The sequence below is a fragment of the Strongylocentrotus purpuratus genome, unplaced genomic scaffold, assembly GCF_000002235.5.
Source record: "Strongylocentrotus purpuratus isolate Spur 01 unplaced genomic scaffold, Spur_5.0 spur5_contig_836, whole genome shotgun sequence".
Lineage (NCBI taxonomy): Eukaryota > Metazoa > Echinodermata > Echinoidea > Camarodonta > Strongylocentrotidae > Strongylocentrotus > Strongylocentrotus purpuratus.
Window position 1 is genome coordinate 1281234 of NW_022145542.1, and position 24591 is coordinate 1305824.

The 24591-nt window shown below is 36.6% G+C and overlaps 1 protein-coding gene across 5 annotated transcripts in view; it reads right to left on the bottom strand.

Moving 5' to 3' along the window:
• Positions 1 to 24391, bottom strand: part of LOC581618 (transcription factor 12) — a 97789-nt gene extending 73398 nt beyond the window's left edge. For all 5 annotated transcript variants that reach the window (XM_030985759.1, XM_030985748.1, XM_030985752.1 and 2 more), the window contains exons 1-5: positions 24329 to 24391; positions 21155 to 21248; positions 14409 to 14464; positions 2233 to 2374; positions 785 to 816 (exon numbers count right to left, since the gene is read on the bottom strand). In XM_030985759.1, coding sequence (XP_030841619.1) covers positions 785 to 816; positions 2233 to 2374; positions 14409 to 14464; positions 21155 to 21248; positions 24329 to 24388 — 384 coding nt within the window. In that variant the 5' untranslated portion in view covers positions 24389 to 24391. The remainder of the gene's footprint in view (positions 1 to 784; positions 817 to 2232; positions 2375 to 14408; positions 14465 to 21154; positions 21249 to 24328) is intronic.
• Between the last annotated feature and the right edge of the window lie 200 nt (positions 24392 to 24591).

Below are 24591 nucleotides of genomic sequence, written 5' to 3' on the forward strand. Positions count from 1 at the left end.
AAAGATATTTCTTGAATCCAAGACATTGACATGCAGACCAAGAAACTGCACAAAGAGGCTGAAACTAGGCTAGAATGTTGTGTGTGAGTGTGTGCGTGTGTGTGGAGAGTGTGAGTGAGTTCATCATCAGGGTACGATCCTTACATTCCACAAACCTCGTCTCATCCCATTATCTCTTACCCTACTACATTTCATCCCACCGGGACTAAACACTACACCTATTCAATCGCAATAAGCCTTCATCCTTCCTTCCTGCCCGCCTGAGCAGCCTGACCAAGCAACAATCAATTATTCCTCCACTACGCAAGTCTGACCGACTGATCAAGTTTTCAAAAACAATGCACGGCTAATGGAAAGGTTGGGGGGGGGGTGGGGTTGAGGATTCAAATCAATGCATGCAGATATCAAAGACATATTTTTAATATCAAGTATCTTTCCTAGGTAAATCAATCAATAATTGATAACACCAAGGTGAAAGCTAATCGTCCTATCACTAGAGTGTTTTTAACATGTCAACACAGCTACAGTGAGCCACGGGCGTTTAGCATGATATTGAGATAACAATATAACGTTTTAGGAGATATAAACATGAAAGATTTACTGCCCTGTACACTACGACACTGTCATCACTGGTAAACTCTCTCTCGCTCTTCAGCTTAACAGAGCTCTTATAAACAACACAAAACACACAGCGCTAAATATACACATTGATGCATCTAATGCCACTACATCCACCAATATATTACCCGAGGAGCGATCTCAAACATTTGGAAAATGCACTTACCGACATTCCGGGAGCTTTCCTTCTCTTGTGCGCTGAAAAAAAGAAAACCCAAAAGAAGGAGAACAAACTTGAGTTTGGCTGGCTGAAATAAGTAATAATTTGATTTGCAAAGACTGAGCAGACAGGATGACAAAGTTTGTTGCTGATCATCCTTTCTTGAACAGTGCCCTCTATAGTTACAGTACAGACAATCAAGTCATTGTTCTTGGCTAGCTGGCTGGATAGATGGATGAATTTTTCCTTTTTTGTTCTTGCACATTTTCATCGCTGATAAATTTCATGACGTCAAAATAACAGTTACTCAGAACCTACAAAAAAAACTTGGTTTAAAATCCATCCATAATCCTTACCATTCCCTTTACAAAAGCAACAATAAAAAATGATACTTTTTTCATTTAAATACTAGTATTTTCTTGTTAAAGATGCAGGAACACTCATAAACCATTTTAGAGATTTTATTTTCCTTTTATGTGTTGATTAATCAAACTAGCAACACTTGGTGGTTGCTTTCAAGCACTTATGCTTTTAGAAATATCTTGCAGCACATAAAACAAATTCTTCTTCATAGATGTGCAAAAAAAATTGATTTGTCTTTCAGCTTGCCAAAGCCCAAAGAATTCAGCTTTTGTGCCCATCCTTGAATATATTAAATATTGAACAGTCCATGCTGTATAGCATCATTCTTAACGACTCTGTGGTAGCAGTTAGGGGGAAACGTTGATTATTCAAATGCACCTGTTCGCCGTACTTTTCCTTTATCTTCATCCTACGCTATGCGTTTAGGATCAATCACTCTTTATAAATGGCCTCTATTACTGGAAATCTCCATCAAAAATCTCTCTCTCTCTCTCTCTCTCTCTCCCCCTCTCCCTCTCTCTTGAATGATTTCTACTTGTTGTATGGCCATAATTTGTACATCTAAATCTCGTTTTATTATCATGAAATGGCATCTCCCTGGGAAGTGCAAAGTATAGGTCTTATCCCACTATCATCTATGATGAATTATTCAAGTGTCAAAGGAATGAGATTCCTGAGAAAGACCTAGATGCTCTCTGATAAAATGTATGCTCCATCATAGGTGCATAATGGCTGGCCCTCACATATTGAATTTTAGGTGGGTGGTTTCAGCTACATCCTGGTAGCCCCCAACTATCAAAGAGTTTATCCGGCATCAATTATGTTGAATTAATTTGTGCATCAAAGAGAGGGTTTATGAATTGTTTTGATCTGTTTAACTAGTTAAGATAATTTCCACCATAAAAACTACCCTTGATAATTTCTTAAATTGGAGAAATTACCTGTAAAGCAATTATCAAATTTAATATATCTACTTTGTATTTGAATAAACTTGAATTTAATAAACACTACAAGATAGATGGATGAATTATCCTCATCATAATCTTCTTGATCATATATATTTTTTCGTTCAATGAGAATAAAATACTTACGTAGTAAGGAAGGAGGGTCGGGCATGAGTGAAGACCGCCTGCGGTTATACATATAAGGTGAGCCCGGTTTGTTGTGCGGAGAAACCGAACCACTGGGACTGGTTATGGACAAGTCATTGCCTCCTATTTGACCGCCCATGTTCTGCAATGAAAGAAAATCAAAATCAATTATTTCATAGCAGCTACCTTAAAATACAATTCAAAAGGTGCCATTTCCCTTTTAAAAATCAATTTTCTTTGTAGTGCACCCAAAATGCAAAAATGAAATGTGAACTAATTAACCAGAACTTAATTCTACTTTTCATTTTCTGCCATGTATGAACTACAATATTAGAGGACATTCGCTCTGTCATTATAGAAATGACATACAAATCAAATTTAATGATGGCACTTTCTAATAATGATAATCACGTTGTTAAAACAATTAGAATAACATTTATTATGACAAACACCATTTCTTTATGTTTTTACACACTTTTCACATACATGTTCAATGTACTTTCTATTTTCATCATATCCAGCATAAATTTGCTCATTAAAATACCAACCATGCATATTTGGAAGCCTGTATCTTATCATTCTCATGGTTTCAACATCCATTCCTCTTTCATCTTCCTCATCCTGATTCTAAGCAGCACACTTCTCATTCAAACACACACAATGAACAAACTACCTTCATCACCACACAACAAAGAATCTCTGCCTTTTCACTGCAATTTCTCTTTCAAGGCATTGTTTGACAATGTTAAATCTGAGATGCATGGCCCTATGTGTTATCAAGTGTCTGTGATATGATGTAATATTGAAGCCCTTAAAGGTAAAGACCAGTATTGGAAACGCCCTAATTTCAAAAAATGAAATGGAAGCTCTCATTACCAATCATGTGAAAGAATATGTTTTGACTAATACATGATGATAAAAAATTTGCCAGGAAACCGCCTACTAATTCATATATTTGGTAAATTTGTTTCTCTCATGGTCTGTGAGAGATATAGGGTAGTCCCATATACATCTTTCTGTGTATAGTGCTTGTAACTTTACGAAGAATGGGCCAAATTTCTTATCATTTTGATGATTCCAGAACCTTGCAGATGCTAGATGCTAGATGATCAACCTTTTCTGATCGATTCCACAACGTTTCTTTCACAATGCAATCGCATGACCATAACTGGTCTTTACCTTTAACAAAAAATGCGCTTTAAAATGATCATAAAGTGCCTCAAAATAGTAAAATCTTTGAGTGACCGTTTTCACCATACTCATTTCCCTCAATACACTGTAGTGTTATAAAAAAACGTTACGAAAGCGGTTATTGAAATCTTAATTTCCAATCATAAATATCTCGGTAATCAGACAGGCAATAGGCTTGTAAAAGTAATGGAATTCCTGACTGACCAAAAGGTTTTATAATTATGATTGCAGCATAAATCCAGGATTTTGTATATAACCCGAGGCAAAATACTCAACCCCTTGAATGTACAACTACAGGTCAATGCAGGTATTATATCTCCATGAATGGGCAGTCTGCCATGCAAAACATAGGAATAATGACAAATTATGGAGAAAAATCACATGGATTTTCATCCGAATACCAGTATAAAGATGAACGATCTATGATAGTTTCATTGGTTCTCACAGAGCGTGGCATACACTCACAAAGTGTAAGGGCTCTCATGTTTTCAGAACAAATACATTCCAAATCCTGCTGCTGGCACACACAAAAGCTTAGGCGGACTTGCAGCGAAAAACCCTTATTTTGATTCCTCTAAATCCCCCATTCACCCACTTCATGAATTTGTCTAAAAAGAATTCATTGGAAAAGTAAAGAGGGTTCAGACGCTCATTAAATGTAATTACTGCAATTAAATTTTATACAAGTATTCATTATGCTCTTCTAAATCACTTCCTATCCATGAATATTATTGTCTAAACCCATCACGGATCCATTAAAAACAAATATGAGCTGGGTCATGTTCAACACAATATAAACAAGTAAGTGGTTTCTTACATGTTTGAGATAAAAACCATACTACAAAACTTGTTATGGCATTAATCAGGGCTCCACATGAATATTTTTTGGAATGGGGGTACCAACTGAACTTTAGACAGCCTGTATGAAAGTGCCCTATGTAATAACTTCAAAATTCTGGGGGTCACATCTTAGATTTTGGGCACTCATGTGTCATGGGCGCTTGCTAGTGTCAAGCCCTGCATCAATGCAAATTTTTTCGCTAATTATATGGCATTAAAATGTTTAATAGTTGTTTTAAAAAAGATTTTGACAAGATAAACTAAATGTACAATGCCAATTCAGTCAGACTGACAGCAAATAATGTAGAAATATTAGGCACAGCAATCACAAATTGTAATGCATGATCGTCAAAATTATCTACAAGCAGTAAGTTCCTGACCAATAGCAAATCTCACATCTGTTGTCCATTGTTTACTAATATATTGTGTTTTACTTTCCATTGTTATCTCATTATTATTCATTTGTGATTTTAACCAAACACCCCAGCCACCTCCCTCTCTCTCTCTTTCTCTCTCCCTTCCTTCCTCCCACTCTCTTCATTCGTCTCCCTTTCTTTAAGTATCTATGGGACTTTCATATTTGCTGCATTTTCCATTCTTTTCTTTCTATTTTATGAGTATGATTGTGCTATTTGATTCTTATTCTTAGCTGTATTCCCTTTGATCTATTACAATATCAAATTGGTTCAATATAGAATTAATGGCATTTAAAAGGAAAAACCAAGTGTCTAGTCTACTCCCTTTGACTTACTCTACCTCTAATTACATCTTCTGGGATTCGTTTGGTTCTAGATCTTTAAAAAATGATAGCTCTTCAGGATGAATTTCACTGATTAATGGTGCTGATACAAAATCACAACAAATGTGTTAATCAATATAGTGAAAAAGTGAACATTGTGTACATGTGCTCACAAATAGAATGGAAAGATTTCTTCTACTTCTCTCTGTTTCTCACTCTGTCTCTGTCTCTCTATCTCTGTCTGTCTCTCTGTCTGTCTGTCTCTCTCTCTCTCTCTCTCTCTCTCTCACACACACTCTCTGTCATTCTCTCTCTCTCTCTCTCTCTCTGTCTTTCTTTGTCATTCTCTCTGTCGTTTTCTGTGTGTGTGTGTGTGTGTGTGTGTGTGTGTCTCTCTCTCTCTCTCTCTCTCTTTCTCTCTCTCTCTCTCTCTCTCTCTCTCTCTCCCTCCCTCCCTCCCTCCCTCCCTCCCTCCCTCCCTCTCTCTCCCTCCCTCTCTCTCTCTATGCTGCCACCAACCCACCAACCAGAATTGGTTTCTTCCTCCGAACCCACACTGCATCACTCAGACACGTCTCAAGGACTCCTCTCACTATCACAATGGCAGTCTACTTCCCCTCGTACTTTGCTCTCTCTCCAGCAGCGTCCGTCCGTCCCTATAAACAAGGCTCCCGTCTCTCTCTTGGATCCAGTGAAACAAAGCCCGATGAATCATTGCTTTCATTTACCTTTCAAATCAAATCTACGTGTATTTAGATTTCTCTTCTCACTACAAAAAAAAAAAGAACCCACGATGGTCATAGTCTTTATCACATAATTTCTCAATCCACACTTACACCTTAATAACCTGCAAAGAGTTGCACTTCTAAAAACACCCATAAAAATGATAAGTAAACAGGTAGTGTTTTTTAAAGCTGATATTTATCATACTTTCCTTATGAATTTGTTCAATGATTTCTTAAGTTTTATACAAGAAAAGTCCTCCCTGTCAAATTAATTTTTACTGTTTTCCAATTCTGGAAATTTCTGTCATCACATGACCATTAACATAACAAAGGTACTTTGGTTTACTTTCAACTCATTACATGTACCTTATAATTTCTTTCCAAAAGAAATGTACACAGAATCTAAAATTGTTCATCTTATAATCAAATTAGCAGTAATCACTGCTCAAAATCAGGTGAAATCAATAAATGTTAGCAAACATAGAAATGAAAAGAGTCTATGAGTCTCCTCCTCACAGATAGATCTAGGGCGAGTGACCTGAATAAAAGACAGAGTGAATGAATTATTCATTTTGGTTTCCTCACTGCCAAGAGAGCGTGATGATGAGCCATTAACCACAAACTTAATTACAACTTCTTCTCGAGAAGGAAACAAAAATCGTTCTTTCTCCGCAATTGTCACTCACTTGACAAATTTTAGAGCAATCTAGAATGTAAATGTTTTGTCTTGGCTCTTAAAGATTGTGTGCTGATGAGATTATGGCTTTCCAATTTACCCAGATCTGTACTTTAAAGTGCCCTTCATCGCCGGTTCTTCTGAACCTACAAAGTAGGAATAATATTTACAAAACAGAGAGATGCAAATTGCCTTCTAGCTTGTGGTGATAACTGTCATACTTCATATGACAATCATCTACATTCAGGTTCATCTAGGTTTGTTTTTTTGTCTTTGCCAATAGCAACTTTCTTTTTTTGACAGGAAAACTCCTCATACACCCTTAAGGTTATCCATGTTTTAAACACTAATTATATTATAGATCCTTTCCTGGCTGTTTATTTGAGTCTCTTACTTCAAGTGAAAGGACAGTTAAGATGCTTGCAAAAGGGGAATGAACCTTGAGAAAGTACTTTTCATTTCTTCCACCTAATCAACACAAGTGCACAATGAAATATATTGGAAAACATATAATTTTGCTTTATATCAACAGGATACTTGTTAAATAAGTTTTGGAAATCAATTCTTACAAGAATAGGAAAAACCTGTTTCAAAACTTCAGAACTTTCAAAATAATCTGTGAAGGCTCAGAATAGCACCAAAGTTACCTGCCTTTAGTTCTGTAACCAACTTCTGGATCAGGTAAAAATTTCCCCTACCAACACTACCACCCCCTACCAGCACCCCACCCCCTTTCTCCTCAATCCAGAGTGAGAGAAAAGGGATGGTATGTGTAGAAAGAAAGGTGAATGAAAACAACACCTTGGGGGTATTAGTGGAAGTAGTGGAAGGTTTACGAAAACAGGAGTTACCTGGTGCTTGCTTGGGGTAATAAAGACCAGGTAAGAAACTCAGGAATTTGGTAATCTTAAGATTGAGAGGATAACACTCCAAGCAAGCTTTCAAAATTGAATACATGTGTGTGTGACAGAGGGCCGAGTAACACAATAGGGTCATTCACATACACAAAAAAGGGAATCAGATTCGTATCTTAAATTCATTCAAATCGCACATTCTTTCATATATTCATTCACACGTGCAATACATAAAAATCCATTTCTCATCACAGTTCAACAAACTTTAGCACACAACATATAATCACATTTGTTCACATAACATGCAGTCAATTATAAGTTGAAATGATAATAATCTAAATCTTGCTAGCTATATTTAGATTTTAACCTGTTCGCTCATGATAAATACTACAATTCATAAGCCTAACTTAATATAATTCCTTGCGTGATCAGCCTTAAAAACTCATGGAGAAAATTTAGAATGTTGACTAACGGGGTTACTAAGACAAAAAGAAGGAATAGTAGTCTTGGTTTATTGAGAACGTTATTCCTTTTTTGTACAACTTTGGAAGTGACGAAACCAGAAAATACCTGAAATACTTTTTTGTATGTTACTTTCCTATCCAATTATCAAATTTGGGCATAGATCAATCATTGATATGTGCAGACATAATGATATGCAAACCACATTCTATAATAGACATGGTACTATTAAAATGTTACCTTCAATGCATATCACTAATGTTCAAGCATTCATGTTCAAGATTTCAAAATCATGTCAATTCGCTTAATAATATATAATTGTGTTCTATGTTAAAAATATAAGCCATTTGTTTATTCAGAAATTTTTGGGGAATATTGGATAACACCACAGTGGTCATTGATTGCTATGTAAATTGATGTAAGTGAGAGGTTATTTCACTGTATAGAACACCCATAACAACCTGAGCTAGTGTAGCGATACATTGCATTACCATGGGAACTGCACAGCTGCTGTATTCTCCTGCAATCCATATATACGCACACCCAAATATTACACTATGCACATCTTCTCTTACACACACACACACTATAGTAATAAATTATTACCAAGGTATTCAAATGTAAATCTATTTAATATGGACTATGAATAAAGCGACTGTACAAATAATTGCTTAAATACATGTCGCTTTGGTTCAGTGACAATAAACAAGGTTTAAACTGCATGTTTTCATTGCTTTGAATAGACTCCCATTAAATTTCCTTTTTGCTTTTGGGGGGTCTTGTGGAAGGAATGGCTAAAGAAAATGCAAATGAATTAATAAAGGTGTGAATCACTGTAACAATTCATAAGATAATAATAATGATCATAATGATGGTGATGATGATGACGATGACGACGATGATGATGATGATGATGATGATGATGATGATGATGATGATGATGATGATGATAATGATGATAAAATGATAAAATGATAATGATGATGATGATGATAATGATGATAAAATGATAATGATGATGATGATATTGATGATGATAATGATAATGATGACGACGACGACGACCATGATGATGATGATGATGATGATGCATTCTTGTATATTGCATACAATGTACTAGGATATACAATCCCTTCCTGCTTTCAAAGAGCTTTATAAATTATTATCCATGCTTCTATTCTTGCTACCAAATATATATTATCAGAGCAGAGTACATTGATAAAGAAAGACATAAATACAAATATCAATGTTTAACACCAATCGTATCATTAGGGGGAATAGGACACTATGGAAAGGGCTAGGATTTGGTATAATGTATATATATACAATCAAAATATGCTTATTAGAATTAGAATCATAAGCAAAAATGAGGGAAAAAATTGTATTGAGAGCAACGCAGGAATAATAGATCAATACAACCTGAGTGATTTGCTAATCGTGAGAAATAGCTGTTGATTTCCCAGCTGTGTTTGCGAGGCAGTGCTCCAACAAACAGTCTATGCCATTCACTCTCTCTTGCATCTCTCACATTGCCTTATTTTTTACATCAATATTACAGGGATGGCTGGGCACTGGCTCAATCTGTATAGAGTGTAAGCATTTGTGTTTAAATGTTTCTCATTCCATTGAAGATGAATTCTACATGTCAAATGTTATACCAGACACTAATTCATAATATTGAATTTTGAATCGTCCCTTCCACTATCTTTATATATTTCTATAAAAAAAGAGAATTTCTAATGGACTAAACAGTATTAAATGGGGATGCTAATTCAAGGGTAATTTCAAATAGCATAAGTATATTGCTGCTTTGTCGTTGTTGTGGTGGTTTATTTTTATCAAGCAAACATGACCTTTATATTTTGACAAATTGATATAGATAAGCTTATCGTAAAGATGGTTCTAACTCTATTTGTTTTTTTTTTCAAAAGAAATGATATGTTCTCTCCTGTAACCCTGATGCACAAAACGCTTTCAACAATTTTGAATGTTTTCATTAGAAAAGGCGAGTTAACGATCACTCTAGCAGTTCATTAAGCTATAGGTGATTTACTAGCAAGCATGTATCTAAGTCATCTACAATTGGGGAGATATCATTGATTTAATGCGGACATCAGGTGTAATCTTGTGATTGGGAATTTGACTAAAGATCATTAGCATCAAACTTCCGTATTAAATGTAGTTATGAGCTTTAAGTCTTATAATTATTCTTGAAGACATTTTTTTTTTTTCATAAGACACTGAAGTAATTGACTGTTCTATCTCTCTCTCTCTCTCTCTCTCTCTCTCTCTTTCTCCTCCCACCCTCCCTCCCTCCTTCTCTCTCTGTTTCTCTCAGCATTAATATTACATATACGTCAAAGGTATTAAATATACTTCAATGACAACTGCAAGCAAATTTAGAAATAATAATAATGCAAAAGTAGAAGACCTCTTTTTTGTTATTTCAAGTTCAATTTTCAATTTCAATTTATTCATGTTCATATTCAAATATCACTCTCTTGGTGTTTCATTGACGATTGCGTCATAGATTTGGTCTTGAAATGTATCTCAGAATTTTTCTGCCATTTAAAAAATCAGGTATAAGTTGAACTCTTTAGGAAGAGAACAAAAGTAGGAGGTTGAAATAGATAAAAGTTCAATGAATTATGTATACGGGTCTACAGTGGGAGGTTTAACTACATGTAAATTGTAGAGGGTAGCAGTGGGAGTGAGTATTGGAAGCCTGCGGGGACAGTCAACCTGTCTCCTCTGACATCTTAGATTGGCCCAGGACTCATCAAAGTTGAACTGTTTGTCCATTCAGGAAACCTCCTTCCAACAAATAACATCATTTCTAAAAGACTTATCCTACGAAAAGGTTGACCCAAATGACGGTTGTAACGGTCCTGTAACCCATTTACATCTGCCATCAGTCCTATTTTCTTGCACAATCTTGCTTTGCAGTGAGGTAACCAGAAGCAGGGCTAGCTGTCGGGCATTCCGGGCGATGCGTTGCGATGAACGCCAGCAGCACTCTGTTCACATCAGCACCAGATCTACACAGTTATGGGCAAGTCAATCACCATCGGCGACGAAGATGAAGCTGCACTTCTTTTCTCGGCGAGCCAGGGTCGCGTGACGAGGAGCCTCTGAAAGCCCTCCTCGTCAAAAGTCAACCAAGCAATTGTCCCTGTGCTAACAAAAAGCGCACCTGGCCAGGTGGTGCACTCGTATGATTGAGCGCTGCGGCAATCCAATCCCCCAAAACATGTCTCTACAGACAGGACTCAAGCCTTCCTAACGCATAAATGCAATTGGCAATCAAAGGGACTAAGACATGGTATGACTGAATTCTCGACCAAACCCAAGACGAGAGAGAGCTCTTTGCATAATGGGTATCTCAAGCCTGGTGGAGGGGGGGGGGGGGTATCGGGGGATATGGTGTTAATTCCACACACTACATTTTGCTATCAACAATCAGCTCATCACCCAGGCATTAGGGTCACCGCTTAAGAGAATGGGGAGTTTTTCAGCAAGATTTCATCGGCTTGATGTATACAGTTTCATCTCTCACCCCTGCTCTCATCTCGGTAACATTAGTCAAATCGGAGCTAGCGCATGCATCTGCATTCATCAGGTCACTTAAGCTTTGAGTGAACTCCAAAATCCTTTTACAAGAAGGTCATACTATCCCTTCTCTCTAATCTCATCCTATTATCTCTATTTCACTCTCTCTCCACTCTTTATTTTCTTCTTTCAATTCTCTCTCTATCCATCTCTCTCTTCTTGTTTCCCTCTTCCTAAATCTCTTTTGCTCATAAAACATATGTGTAAATTGCATAAGACCCTTTGAGAATATTTCAAAGACAAAAACTTTCAAAATTACAGAAAAGAGCTGCATGGATTGTTGGAGTAATTTTGATTATTACATAAACAGTTTAAATATGATCAATCAAAGAGCATCGGAATAGAGTAATCAATTGATGAGGGATTGTAATACTTTTCCGCATGTATTACATCCGACTGTAGTCATGAAACAAACAATGAAATAAACTTTATAACTTTAAAACTCCTGATACTTGAATGGAAGAGAGTTTTAAAAAAATCCCATACAACCTGCTGTGTATCTCCTCCACCTGTTCATATTGGTAAAATAATATAAAAATATCAATGTTTGTGGACAGTTGTATCCACGTTCTCCACATGAAAATGATCCCAGCTGTCATTTCTATAATCGTGTTATCACAGCCTGAAATATGTTGCTTTTTGTGTGTTTAATATGACAGGGAATATCTAAACAGTGACAGGTTCTAGTTTCCCAATATAGACCAAGTGTTAACCTGATTAAGATATTTGGATAATGGACTCTACCATGGCTGTTTCCCTACAGTTTCCTTTAAAATGCATACAAAATTTAACAAATAACCCACAGTAGTTTTACTTTCTAATTAAAAACAACAAAGTGGATAATTGATCAAGAGTGTGAAAGTCGTTCTAACTTTGCCTTTCATTACATCAATACTCCTACAACCAAAAGTGCTGTTACAAGCATGTGTCCTCCAACATCAAAAGCATTGTGCAATATTTTTTCAAAAACACTTTCTTAGCTGGAATATTGTTCTTCCAACAACAAAAATTGCAAAAGTTACAAAGCAAAGAATTGTTAACAGTCTATTTGTCATTGCAACCTACTTACATGTAGGTGAAGAAGATGTTGATTCTCCGAGTTACAATGTCCAGCTGATAGTAGAAGGTCAGTATAAACACTATCGCTACTAGGCCTGGCTTGTAGCCCACATGTGTTGGTTGGGGATCCCCCTACCACATGCCAAGTTAAATTAGCTTGGAGAGTTCAGTGGCAGCTGGGTGGGAAATCCCCCTCTAGAACACCTGTACCCAAACCATCTGCCCCATACACATCAAAGAGAGCTAATCCACTCTGTGTATCTCATCAATGTACAGCTGTGAGTATTTAAGCTGTGTGGTTGTAACAGTTAAGCCTGCTTAATGCATTAATAGTGTCAAATTATGCTTGCAGTGTCAATGCCGAGCTGCTGTGACAGAACTAAAACAGAAAGCAGGCCAACCATTATAACATCCATATGGCAACATGATAAACCATGCTGCCAAATACTCCAGCTAATGACTTTCCACGATACCACAACATGCAATTCAACTTGCATATCATTACATACATGCTAGTCAGCGAAGAGTCATCGCTTCTTGGATGCAAGTAATATTTACAAAGAGGCAAATCTTAAATCTTAAAAAGAACACAGAGAAATTAGAACCTCCTTTCATATACATGTAGAAGTGGAAGCAGAATCACTTTACCTACTACAGCATTCACTCTCTACATGTAGCTCTCCAATATCACATCTTTACCACAACTGTTATTATCTTCAATAATGATACAGTGCTCGCCTACTTTCCTGTCTTCTTCGATTAATCAGTTTAAAAAATGAAATTAACATGATTAATGAATGATTGCATTTAAAAAAACAGGTCATTTTCCATATAAAATAAATTTCAGTAATGAAATTGAATGCACACAGCATTTCAAAGATGGACTACCCTTTTAACCCCCTCCTAGTTCCCGGAAGTCACTAAGCACAATTCTACAGCTTAAAAAAAAGGAGGAAAAGAGAGAAAAAAAGTGAGTTGGACCTAGTTTTGATTGAACTAGTAAGACAAGCCTTGACAACTCACTTCACATCTTAGGAAGAAGTGACATTCCAAAACAGGCAACTAAATTCAAAGCTAATCAACCGCTGTACAGCTGGAGCTACCAACACCCTTCCTCTCCTCCGTAACTCTGACTTGAGGCTGGCCGGCCGCGGGCTGTTGCCGTGCCAACTACATCCCTACTAAGATTTCCGTCGGCTGTCAAATATCCCATTTTAACTTTTTACCGGTGATACACATGTTGTTTTGCTTGGATCTTTTCTTGTTTCCGAGTGTAACCAGAATGTTATGAACCCCCAAGACAAGCACTCTCTCTGTGGTTCAACTTTAGATGTCCTTTCTTGCTTTTATAACTCTGTTTGCACTCTTTTCAGCTATGTTTCTATTGCATCACACCTCTTTTTTGTTTTACTTTCTATTTAAACTTACAATTTTTTGCTATGAAGGAAATTTGCAGAGCATTATTCTTTTTTAATAAGACTGAACAAAGGCTAAATTTGATAACCTCTATATCAACTAAAAATAGCTACCTGTTCTAAATTTCTATAAAAAAAACATTTCATCATCCTCTTTTCCTGGTTTACCGCCATTTCTCTTTTAAGCGTGCTCAAATGTGCTAGAATAATTTATTTAATATTTCCTGACTCTATCATAAAACAAGAAACCACCATTCACTCTGCTCAGTAGCGCTTTATTTCGTCACATATATCAGTATCTTTTTTCCACTCTACATGCAAGCATATGCATGCAAACGAACGTTTTTCTCAAAACCACAATATTATTTCCCTATTTTTGTTAGCTCGTCACACATTCCTAACATTTCAATCACCATTTTCTCTCCAGGCTTCCAAAATGGAGTTACCGCTCTTTACCACTCATCCCACTCCATCTCTCCATGCCCACTTGACCAAGTGAGTGTCCAACACACTTCTCCTCTACGACCATCTCAACAACAATCCTCTCCAACGATAGACTCGACCTGAGCCTGCATGGGTTTACCCAAGGAAAGCAGCTTCACTTACCGATTCTCTTGATATTGAGGAGTATGATGGCATTGAATACAGATCCTTGGATTTTCCTGGATACGGAGAATACAAAACAAGAAACATGGAAAGATTAGGAATCAGGAATTTTCAGTAGCTTATGTCAATTTCCTGGCATAACAAAAAAGAACATGAAAAAAGGAACATTAGTAGCAGAAGAACTGAATACTTACTGTAAAATGGCAAAAGACATACTATTTTTTTCTAATAAAACAAACAAAACAACAACAAAAAATGAATTGCATAACTATGTATTTAAAGATATGTATTTGGAAGAGTTAAAGTTTGAATGGACTGGGATTTTTTAACCATGAATATAAATGGTGTTTTTCAAAAGAGCATCAGGAAAGAAAAATGATTTCAAAATTTGAGGGCATTCTCTGAGGATGCAGAGACCTGGCTTGAAATTATTTTTTAAATATTTTTGGTCCCAACAGATTTATATTTAGAAAAATTCATTAAAACTACATGATTGCCTATGCAATTTGTATATTTTTTATAACAACATGCTAATAATGAACCACACCTTTGTATGGATTCATGTCAAATTAACTAATTTTGGTGAAACCTGCATGAGAAGGACACGCATTGGAAATGTTTATAGTTAATAGGACATCTCTACTCCTAGCACTGGAGACATGGTAGATTCTATGCAGTCAAAACTCATTTTCCATGTTTCCTTTCAATTATAATTTCAGTCAAATCAATCTAAAAACTAACTCTCTATCTCCATTTCACCTATCTGCTTATGGCCCTGGGTGAAAATAACAAATATGCTTGCCCAAATATAGTAAGAGGAAAGCGGGAAATGATTAGAATTGGAAGTCCAACCTAGATTGTATGGTAGATGGGAGCTCTATATGTCTCATTTCCCTCAGAGCAAACGGCTAAGCACCGAGAGGATATACACAATAACCCTGCCGAACACAGAGGGAACGTGCGGGGTCCACAGGGGAGCGAGACAACAAGAAAAGGGGGTAAGATGACGGGTGATAAAGGAGGGCCTGACAAGTGTTTCTACAACCAACTGCTTTCCTCCAATCAAAATAGAGTTGAATAAAACATCCTGACTGCTAAAGCTCTTGGATAAACATTGCCATAACTCGGGAAATTGTCTATGATGTGATGACTCTATAAAAAGATCTGCCTAGGTACAATAACTGAGCGTTCCTTCACAGGTGTGCTCCCCTGTTGTTTGTTTCTTGGAGCAACGCAGGAAACGATTGGAGTCAAGATTAAATACTTTTTTTTCTTTGATTGCGCCCAAGGAACCAATTAACAAGTGCCCTTTATTTTGACTTATATATCTCTATTATTTATCGTTCACACTGACTGAGAGTAAGACAAGTATCATAACAGTTAATGATATCAGCATGAGTGAAGTACTTTACTACGAGCATGAGTTGCAGAAGTACAGGATCTATAAATCAGCACACAGATTGGAATCTTTGTTAGTATCTTAATATGGCGCCATTACTTCTTGATAACGAATAACTTTCTCTATCTCATGTGATCTGTAGCTTTTAGTTTGAATGTCTGTAATCAAATGTATTTCTATTGTTGCTTGAATTGCAATAATTCCCAAATGGAAAGTTAAAGGTCTTTATAAAGGCCTAATCTTGTTTTTGAGCCAACAACTTAACTATATAAATGCTGAATAATTAAAAAAACTTGGTGGAACAAAAATTGATCTATACGCAATACTCGAGTCATTTATTATTCCTTGAAGTTTTTTAAGTGACCACATCAAAGTTGCCTCTTTTTTTGGTCAACTCTTCCTTGTGAATGGCTCCCCCAAGTGAGTGAACTAATTAAGTTTTAATGCCGTCCTAATGAGCCACTTGCATGCTCTGACGGTAAGGAGGGGGCTAAATTCACACGCGGCTAGGGGTGTCTGGGGACTTGCTATTGGCTGGTATTTGGATTGAGGTACTCGCTAACCCATTAACCATCCAAGGACAACACTTATGCGTGATGCCAGCCGAGTGAGAAACTACTCGCCTTGTCCCGTTTTCACTCTGCTAGAAATAATTCATCTACCATGAAAAGGGCTTTGTACTACCTCCCATCACACATCATATCCCAAAAGTATTTGGATGTGGTATTACAAAGATAGCTTTAAACATAGAACTTGTACTTTACAGAATACTAGAAAAGCATAATAGCATATATTTCATCAGAACATGCATGTAAAGTTTGTTGGAGATAGAGAGCAATTTTTTAGTAACATATACATTTTATGCTATTGTCAGGAATTAAACTCGAGAGCAAATTAAATACATGGAATTTTTCAAATCTTCTGAAGAATTATAATTCACTTTCAGAGAGTACTTGACTATGCTAAACTATTCATTTCAACGTAAAATTGCATTTTAAAAAGGTTGCTTGAGGAAAAAGTTTAAAGTAAACCCCTTTAATATTTTGTCAAACTTGAAGGAGTTGAGAATAGAGCAGATAGTGAAAGATAAAAATAGAGAGTAAACGGAATAGAAGGGAAGAGAAAGAGAGAGAAAGAGAGAGAAAGAGAGAGAAAGAGAGAAAAAGAGAGAGAAATAGGGAAACAAATAAAGAGAGAGCGAAAGAAAGAGACGGAGAGAACTCACTGGGGTCACTGGGAGAAACAAATTAATTACCATTAGACCCTTGCTGTTTGGGCAGCATGACCCAGCTAAGGTTCGACTGTTTGGTGTTAAAAATTCCCAGGAAGGTAGACAAAAATGGCACTAATTAAGATGTTATCACAAACAATTTCCGTCGGACTTTTGAGGAAAGTGCAACTCCTTTGGAGTGGTTTGATTGAGCACTAATTGCCAGGGGGATGGTCTAAGATGAAGATAACACGTACTAACAAATCCTTTTTGACAGAAAGTACATTTCAACTAATTGATAGAAGGGACGGACATGGGGTGTACAATATAATTGACTCATGAAAACACTTTCTAATCTGATCCGTTTTAGTCTTTCATGCCATGTAAATTCTAATCAGACAAAGAATTTGACGACATGAAAACAATTCTGTTCCTTTTCATCACTTTTTGGGTGATGCACGGATTTGTGTGATTTGTAATGGATTTTCATCATCTATTATGTTGCCACGGTAACAGACCGTGGTTACTATTTGCTGCGGAATTGGTAATACACAGATCAATAATTTTGCTGATGTAATTGGTTGGTAAAGCATTCACAGGGCAATGAATCACCGCATGAGCCTGCCTAATTCATTGGACAAAGGAAAATTATGCCACTATATAAACCTACAGGAAATCTCTTATTGTCTAATAAAAAAAACTAGATATTTATATCTCAATAGTAGAATCACAATTATAGGTGTAATAATAAACTTCATGTTTAAATGATGCCCACTGTCCACATCAAATGGCTGGAAGCATGAAACATTACATGAAACCTCCTGAAATACACTATACATAATAAACTGTAAGTGCTTGCTGGAGCCTCCACAAGATTAAATCATAAAACTTAAATTGAAATCAAGAGATTGATTAAACTGTCCCTCCACCCCTCCCCCCCCCCCCAAAAAAAAAGGGTTGTAAATTCCCAACATTATTTCAGTATGAAACTGAAATAAGTTGTTTAATGGAAAGCAAATAGATTGAAGAAAGAAGAAAAACAGTGACAACACTCACACAGGAAACAAATGGATCAACAGCAATAAACACATTACTTCATTGTTGTCGTCTTTTATCTTAGAAATCTCAGAGCACGAGCATGAGTGTATACTACATGAGAAGCCAGCCCTGATGATTCATAATGTCACTGATAGTCCTGTGAAGGTCAACATGATTCACTCATCATCTTAATAATCACTTCAAGTTCAAGAGAGTGTTGCTTAATCTTCCAAGAAGACTAGATACAATGATCTTGCTGTCTAATGGAAGATGAGCTGGGCCTCCTAAAGCCGTTAAATCCTTTGACCAAGAAAGTTTGGATTTATTAGAAAGATGCAATGCCACCATTTTGAACGAATGGATTTGGAAGGGATCTTGTTACCTAGCATTTTAAAATGGATTTGAAAGGCTCTTGTAACGTAGCTTTTTGTTGTATGGCTTTTCAATTGTCGGAATCATGTCAATAAATGTGGGGATATTGTTTACCAGTTATGTAACGAGGGAAAAATTATATTTCTGGCATAATATCACCTGCATTTGAGAAAAAATATCCAATAAATAAAAACTCTTACAGTATGAATAGAAGACAGATGATCTCATTATGCTCTTTAAAATCATTATATTTTGCTTCAACTTTCCAGAGCAATTTTATGCATTTTAACTGAAAATTTATAAGCAAATGAAATACTTTCTTCTTTACAGACAAAATACACTGACAGTCCCTTTAATCCCACATAAGAGTAACGTAAACCATCTTCAAAACTAGATATTAATTTCAGAGAGTACTACATTTCGTATAAAATAGGGTAGACTAACAGCCTATGGCCTTTCTAGCAGCAGGAGTTCTCCAGCCACAGTCATGCTCTAATTGTACAAAGGACACAATCCACCCTGTCCAGTAGAACAAACCAAGACAAGTATACTCAGGCTACTTACATGTCATAATCTTTTTGTAATAGGACCATTAACATTGCAGAAAATCCTTCTGCCCTCTTTTTAAAAAAAACATTTACATGTTCTCTACAGGGGGAAAAAACAACATAAAAAAACAACATAAAAAAAACATTGGTGTTTGATAATTCTGGGATTTTGGTGAGTTGTGCACATGCGCTACTTGTCACTGCTCTGCACGCATTAGCATTGTGTTTATGGCCGAGCAACTTTTGCCAAAACTCCTTAATGTGAGAAAAACCAATATTATTTTGCCTAAAGTGTAAATGCCCCTAAATAAGGGGGAAAAATCATCAAGGAAAAGGAAGTGCAGAACATTTCGCTGCCTAAAATAAGAAATAAATTAATAGAAACTTTCATACTTTCTCTTTTTCTCTTTGATTTAGGTATATGGGAAATGACATGGTAAATATTGAAGATACATGTAGTACGAAGGCAGGAATTACAAAAAACTTGTTCCATGGTCCTAACTAGGCTGTCTACTACCATACCATACGACTAGCTCCCATGAACCAAATATTGATTTTCACACTTGCCATCACGAAGACCAACCGAAAGTACAGTCAGTGCAAGCTATCCTCAGAATATATATGTACTTCAGGTTTTGTTTTGAAAAGATTAATTTGTGAAATCACAAACCCGACACCCCCTTACTCTAATCATACGATGATCAACAAGGAATTAATCCCCCAATACCAATCCATATTTCTTAGAATGAATTGCCTGTGAGGTATTTCTTCTCTCGTTCCATTAAGATGTGTTTTTACAGGACAGGGTTACAATAACACTCTCTAGTTCAACAAAGGCTCAGTATCCTAAATCTATTGTAGCACGTCTCTAGACTGTTCAAATTCTTGTAAAATATGGCGAAGACGTTGCACAAATATTTGTGTACTGTACGACAGAACAAGCAATCATCTTAGTTGATTATTGTACTCTGTAAAACAGTTTTGCTGGAGCTCCAATAAGAAATGCCTACATTTAATGTTGCATCACATTCACTCAGGCTGGGATACCATTCCGTCCGGGGTTGCTCAGAGCAAAGCACGGATCAGAGACTTTTTCCCTTTGGTTGAGTAGAACAATTAATTCTGAGATGCTCAACAAAACATAAGACCTCACGAATAAAAGAAAATGGACTGCTGAAAAATTATAACAGGAGATATTAATAGGGTAAATCGGCAGATGATGTGATTTTTCCATTTAAATTCACCTGACAGACTACCCATAAATTACACTGCTTCCAGCTACCGGTTATCTTCTGCTATGAGCACAATGTAATACCTAGGCCTTAACACTTACTGAGCTTAGCATTCCAGACAGTTCTAGTGCCATAGAAGTGATTTCGCCCTTGATCTTGAGAGAGAATGCCTGCAGATTTTAGACTAGTTTAAACCTAGATGATAGGCATGTCATAATCACCCCAGGGGGGGTATATAGTCAAATCAATTACCCACAAAGTAATTAAGACCATTCCTGGTGTTTTCTACTGTCACACCAAACCTTAAGCTGGCTAAGGTACCCCCTACTAACCCTACAAGGATGTTCACAGCGGTCCCTCATCCCAATCTCACAAGGTACTTGGCATGTTTGACGCATCTACCTACGGCAGCCAGGCAGGGCAGGGCTGGGGGGGAAATAGTAACACGTCTAGCTTCTACAAGGAACTGGATCCTTTTGTCTTGGATTTTAACATGTGTTCTTACAGCATACTGTGCGTGAAGTACCGGGAGGTCATTGGAAGATAATTGGTTTCCTAAACAGGATTGTGCCACTGGTGTGTGATCTGTCGATGATACTATGTATCACTAAAAATATCTACATTTTGCCCGCAACATGTTGTACCGGCCAAGGAATGGCATCCTTGTGCTTTTAAAATAATCGCTTTGAAAACTGTCATGTGAGATATGCGAGATATCTGGGGGAGATTGTGAAGGGCTTATCCATAATCTATGTACTTTGCATGCAAATTGATGTAAAAAAACGTTACATATTCATATGCAGTCTAGATTATCAACTTTCAAGCCTGGTGCAATTTATGCATGTTGTCCAATTTCAGTTGAACTTCATTTGGTGGTGCCTAACTCCATGTAGCATATAATAGGATTACGGGACATACATGTATCTTTCTTCCAATATTCTACCTACCCATTATTGAGCTAGATGAATCCATGTAGCTACTTTCCATCCCTCTTGAACTAATGCTGTCACTATACGGTGCTCGCCCATGCTCATATGGTACCTGTACATGAAAAACAAAAAGAGAAATACAGAAATGTTCATTATGTGCATACTCTCCATTGATCAATGCATGATTACCACGTCAGCACGTCTTTGCCTACACTCACTTCCACACCCCTTCCAAAAGACATACAAAACATGATGCAGAGGATGTAATATATTTTGTTTAGAACGACATTCAACTCTTTTCAATTAACATTTAAAAAACTGCACATACCAAGATATACAGTATGCCACACTTTCAATGCGGTTATTTTCATTTTCTGTATTCTTACTTTTTCTGGCTTAAAAAAATACTTCTTGTTTTTTCCATTATCCCCTCCTGAGTCCTAGTTGAGTTGAGTAAGTTGAGTAATGAAGCAAATCATTTCCATTATTACTTTCATTATGAATACAAGAGGTGAATATCAACAATAAAGATACAAAACAGTTTTACACTTTTCATATCGCTTTTTTTAATTCAATAATTTCCCCATTTTAACATGTATCAAACCTAATAAATTGATTTTCAACTTCTTCATGGGTAGGTAAACAATGAAAGGATTTTTATTTTCTAATTAATAAAAAAATGGAGATTAACAAAGCTATGTCATCCATGAATTTAAAAACAAAGAACAGCCTGGAGGTTTCTTCCAGGGCTTCTACAAAAAGGAGATGTCTTTTATCAAGGGTCTGTGGGCAACAGTAAGATTAGGCAATTAGTGCCAGCTCATTCCACCTGAACTCATGCTACAGCATAATTAATTTCCACATATCACGTTCGTGACTGCACGCTTTGTGATCAGTAAAAGGCGATGCTCCGTTTGACGAGGTCTTGTTAAGTTCAAGTGTGACGCTGTTAATCTTACTTCAAAGTCCTCTTCATATTTCATGAGTCCTCCAAGACTGGATGGATAGAGATGAGGATGTGAGGTGGGGGGGGGGGGGGGGGGGGGAGGGGGTGTTTTCACCAAGTTCTTATTTAGGTGGTGAGGGACAGTGTTATTGTTTGCCTCAGGTTTGCATCGTGTTTGCCTGAATGGAGTGGCATAGTACAGGAAAGGAATAGGCCTCATGCAATTCTCGTCTTCTGGGAGATGCAACGTACATACTTGCAGTCTTGTGTGATATTAAATACAATAGATACTCCACAGGAGCAATTTATTGATTAAGCTATTTATCATGTTGATTTCAGGTTAAAAGTTGATTTCAGGTTAAAAGTTAAAACCAACATTCTCCACATGGGAAACAAGTAGCACAGATACTTGTGAAGTTATGTCAGCCTATAAGAATCTCTCTTTTACTGTGCAATAAATGTCTCAGTAACAAACAGCATAAGATTATGTCTTTTGTGTTGAATTGTTGAAATTTCTGATTTGTTTTTTAAACAAACCATAAACAACAGAAACATTCTCTGAGTGATTCAGTAACTGACATTTTTCTGATATGCGATGATTCTACGTGCATGAAATGCCATTTCTAAATTACAGATGTATAATGCCTCATACTGAATAAATTTACAAGGCTGGATAACATGCCAGTTTTCTGTGCCAGATTTATCGTTATCCCTTGCTGAACCCTGCATGAAAGACTGCATAAATTACTTGAGATAAACCGTCTTGCAAATCTGCTGTGGCTGTTTAATTCCCATCTCCTCATTGTCAGCCATCCCAGAGGAGTAGCGTGAAGAGCCAGTTGCATCAACTCTTCAATACAGACAATCTTCATGGAGTAAGGTGGCAGGGCCCAAAGGGGCCTGACCGGTAAAAATTAAATGATATCCGCACCTCGCTGGACAATCTTAGAAAAGGCGGATCAAATTCGATCAATGACGGTTGAGGTACTCTGACAGGTACTGAACTTTCTTCACTCTCTTCTTTTCTCTTCTCTTCTCTTCATCAAACAAAGGTTGGCTCCTTCTCCTTCCAGTCTGCCCATTAGGTTAGTTGTTTTACAGGATTTAAATCTAATCTTGAAGAGTGCATTTGAGATGTGTGGCACACTCACTCTCTCTCTCCCTCTCTCTCCCCCTCTCCATGCAGTAGAGAGGGGAAGGGGGACTCCCCTGGGAAGTCATTGACAATATGGCGCTTAAATGAACGCCATTACGCCCCACAAAAGGCAAATAGGATTTTCGCACCGAGGGGGGATAAATAATGGCTACTTCAGCCGAGAAGATGAGATATGCAATCTCTCATTTTAACACGGAATCCAAGAAAAATGGCCGCGAGCAGCAAAAATGGAGAAGTGTGGCAAGGGAACGGGCTCGTTTAATCTGCGATTATGACGGCTTGCCTCACCATGGAGCTGGCCAATTAGAGTATACAGACGCTTCTATTACATTCAGGCATGTTGCATCTCATCCACCTGAAGATATAATTCTAAAAATGTTTCTATGATACAATCTCTCTATGGATGTTACACATTCAATACTGTTGCTAATACACATGTTGCATATAGTCCTAGAAAATATCAAGCTACCTTTACATTGACATAATATTAGCATTCTTGATTAATTTTCTGTTAATGATATATATATATATATATATATTCTGATTTAAAAAAAATGGAAACATTAAACATACGATAGCCAGCTTGAACGTCTGAAATTATCATATCTTGGAAATTTACATTTTATCAACTCTATGCTAATAGTTTTACTTTGTGTCTTCAACATACTTCTTTAATACCTAATTATCACTATGAATTATTTTTTCTTTAATTATGTATAATTTTAAAACTATTTTCTTTTTTTCTTTTTTGTATATAAAGCTTTATACATCTGTACTACAACTATATTTCATGGTTCAATCTATCATCTTTATGCTTTATTATGTTATCATATTATTGTATAAGGTAAACACAAATATGTACCCGTTACGCTCATTGGCTCGATTTACGCCTCATGTTCCCTGAATATGATTCATATCATACATATAGCCACATGCCCTAATGCCGAAAGTATGGTGAAATGTGTGATATAAATTTGCCAGACAAATGTCTGAGATTAATCTGTGTACAAATCCCCCACTATCAATCACCTCTATATTTAACCAATTGAATTAAGCAAAGAGCAAAGTTTGTTTGACATGTATCTCTTACCCTTGTATCATATGCTGGGCCTTGACTATTCCAATTAGAGGCTGAGCTGCTGCCATCCATACCTGTAGCAAAAATACAAAAAATAGAGAGAAATAATGAAATATTTAGAAAGAGCAATTTCAGAATCTGGGTGTAAATGACAGAAAGACCATTCATTCTGCAAAACTTAATTTCAGGTCAAAACAAAATGTCTTTTCTTTCTGTTATGTTTTCTGGTTTTGTCATACAGTGCGTGCAGTGTATGTCATCAAAATTAGAAAACA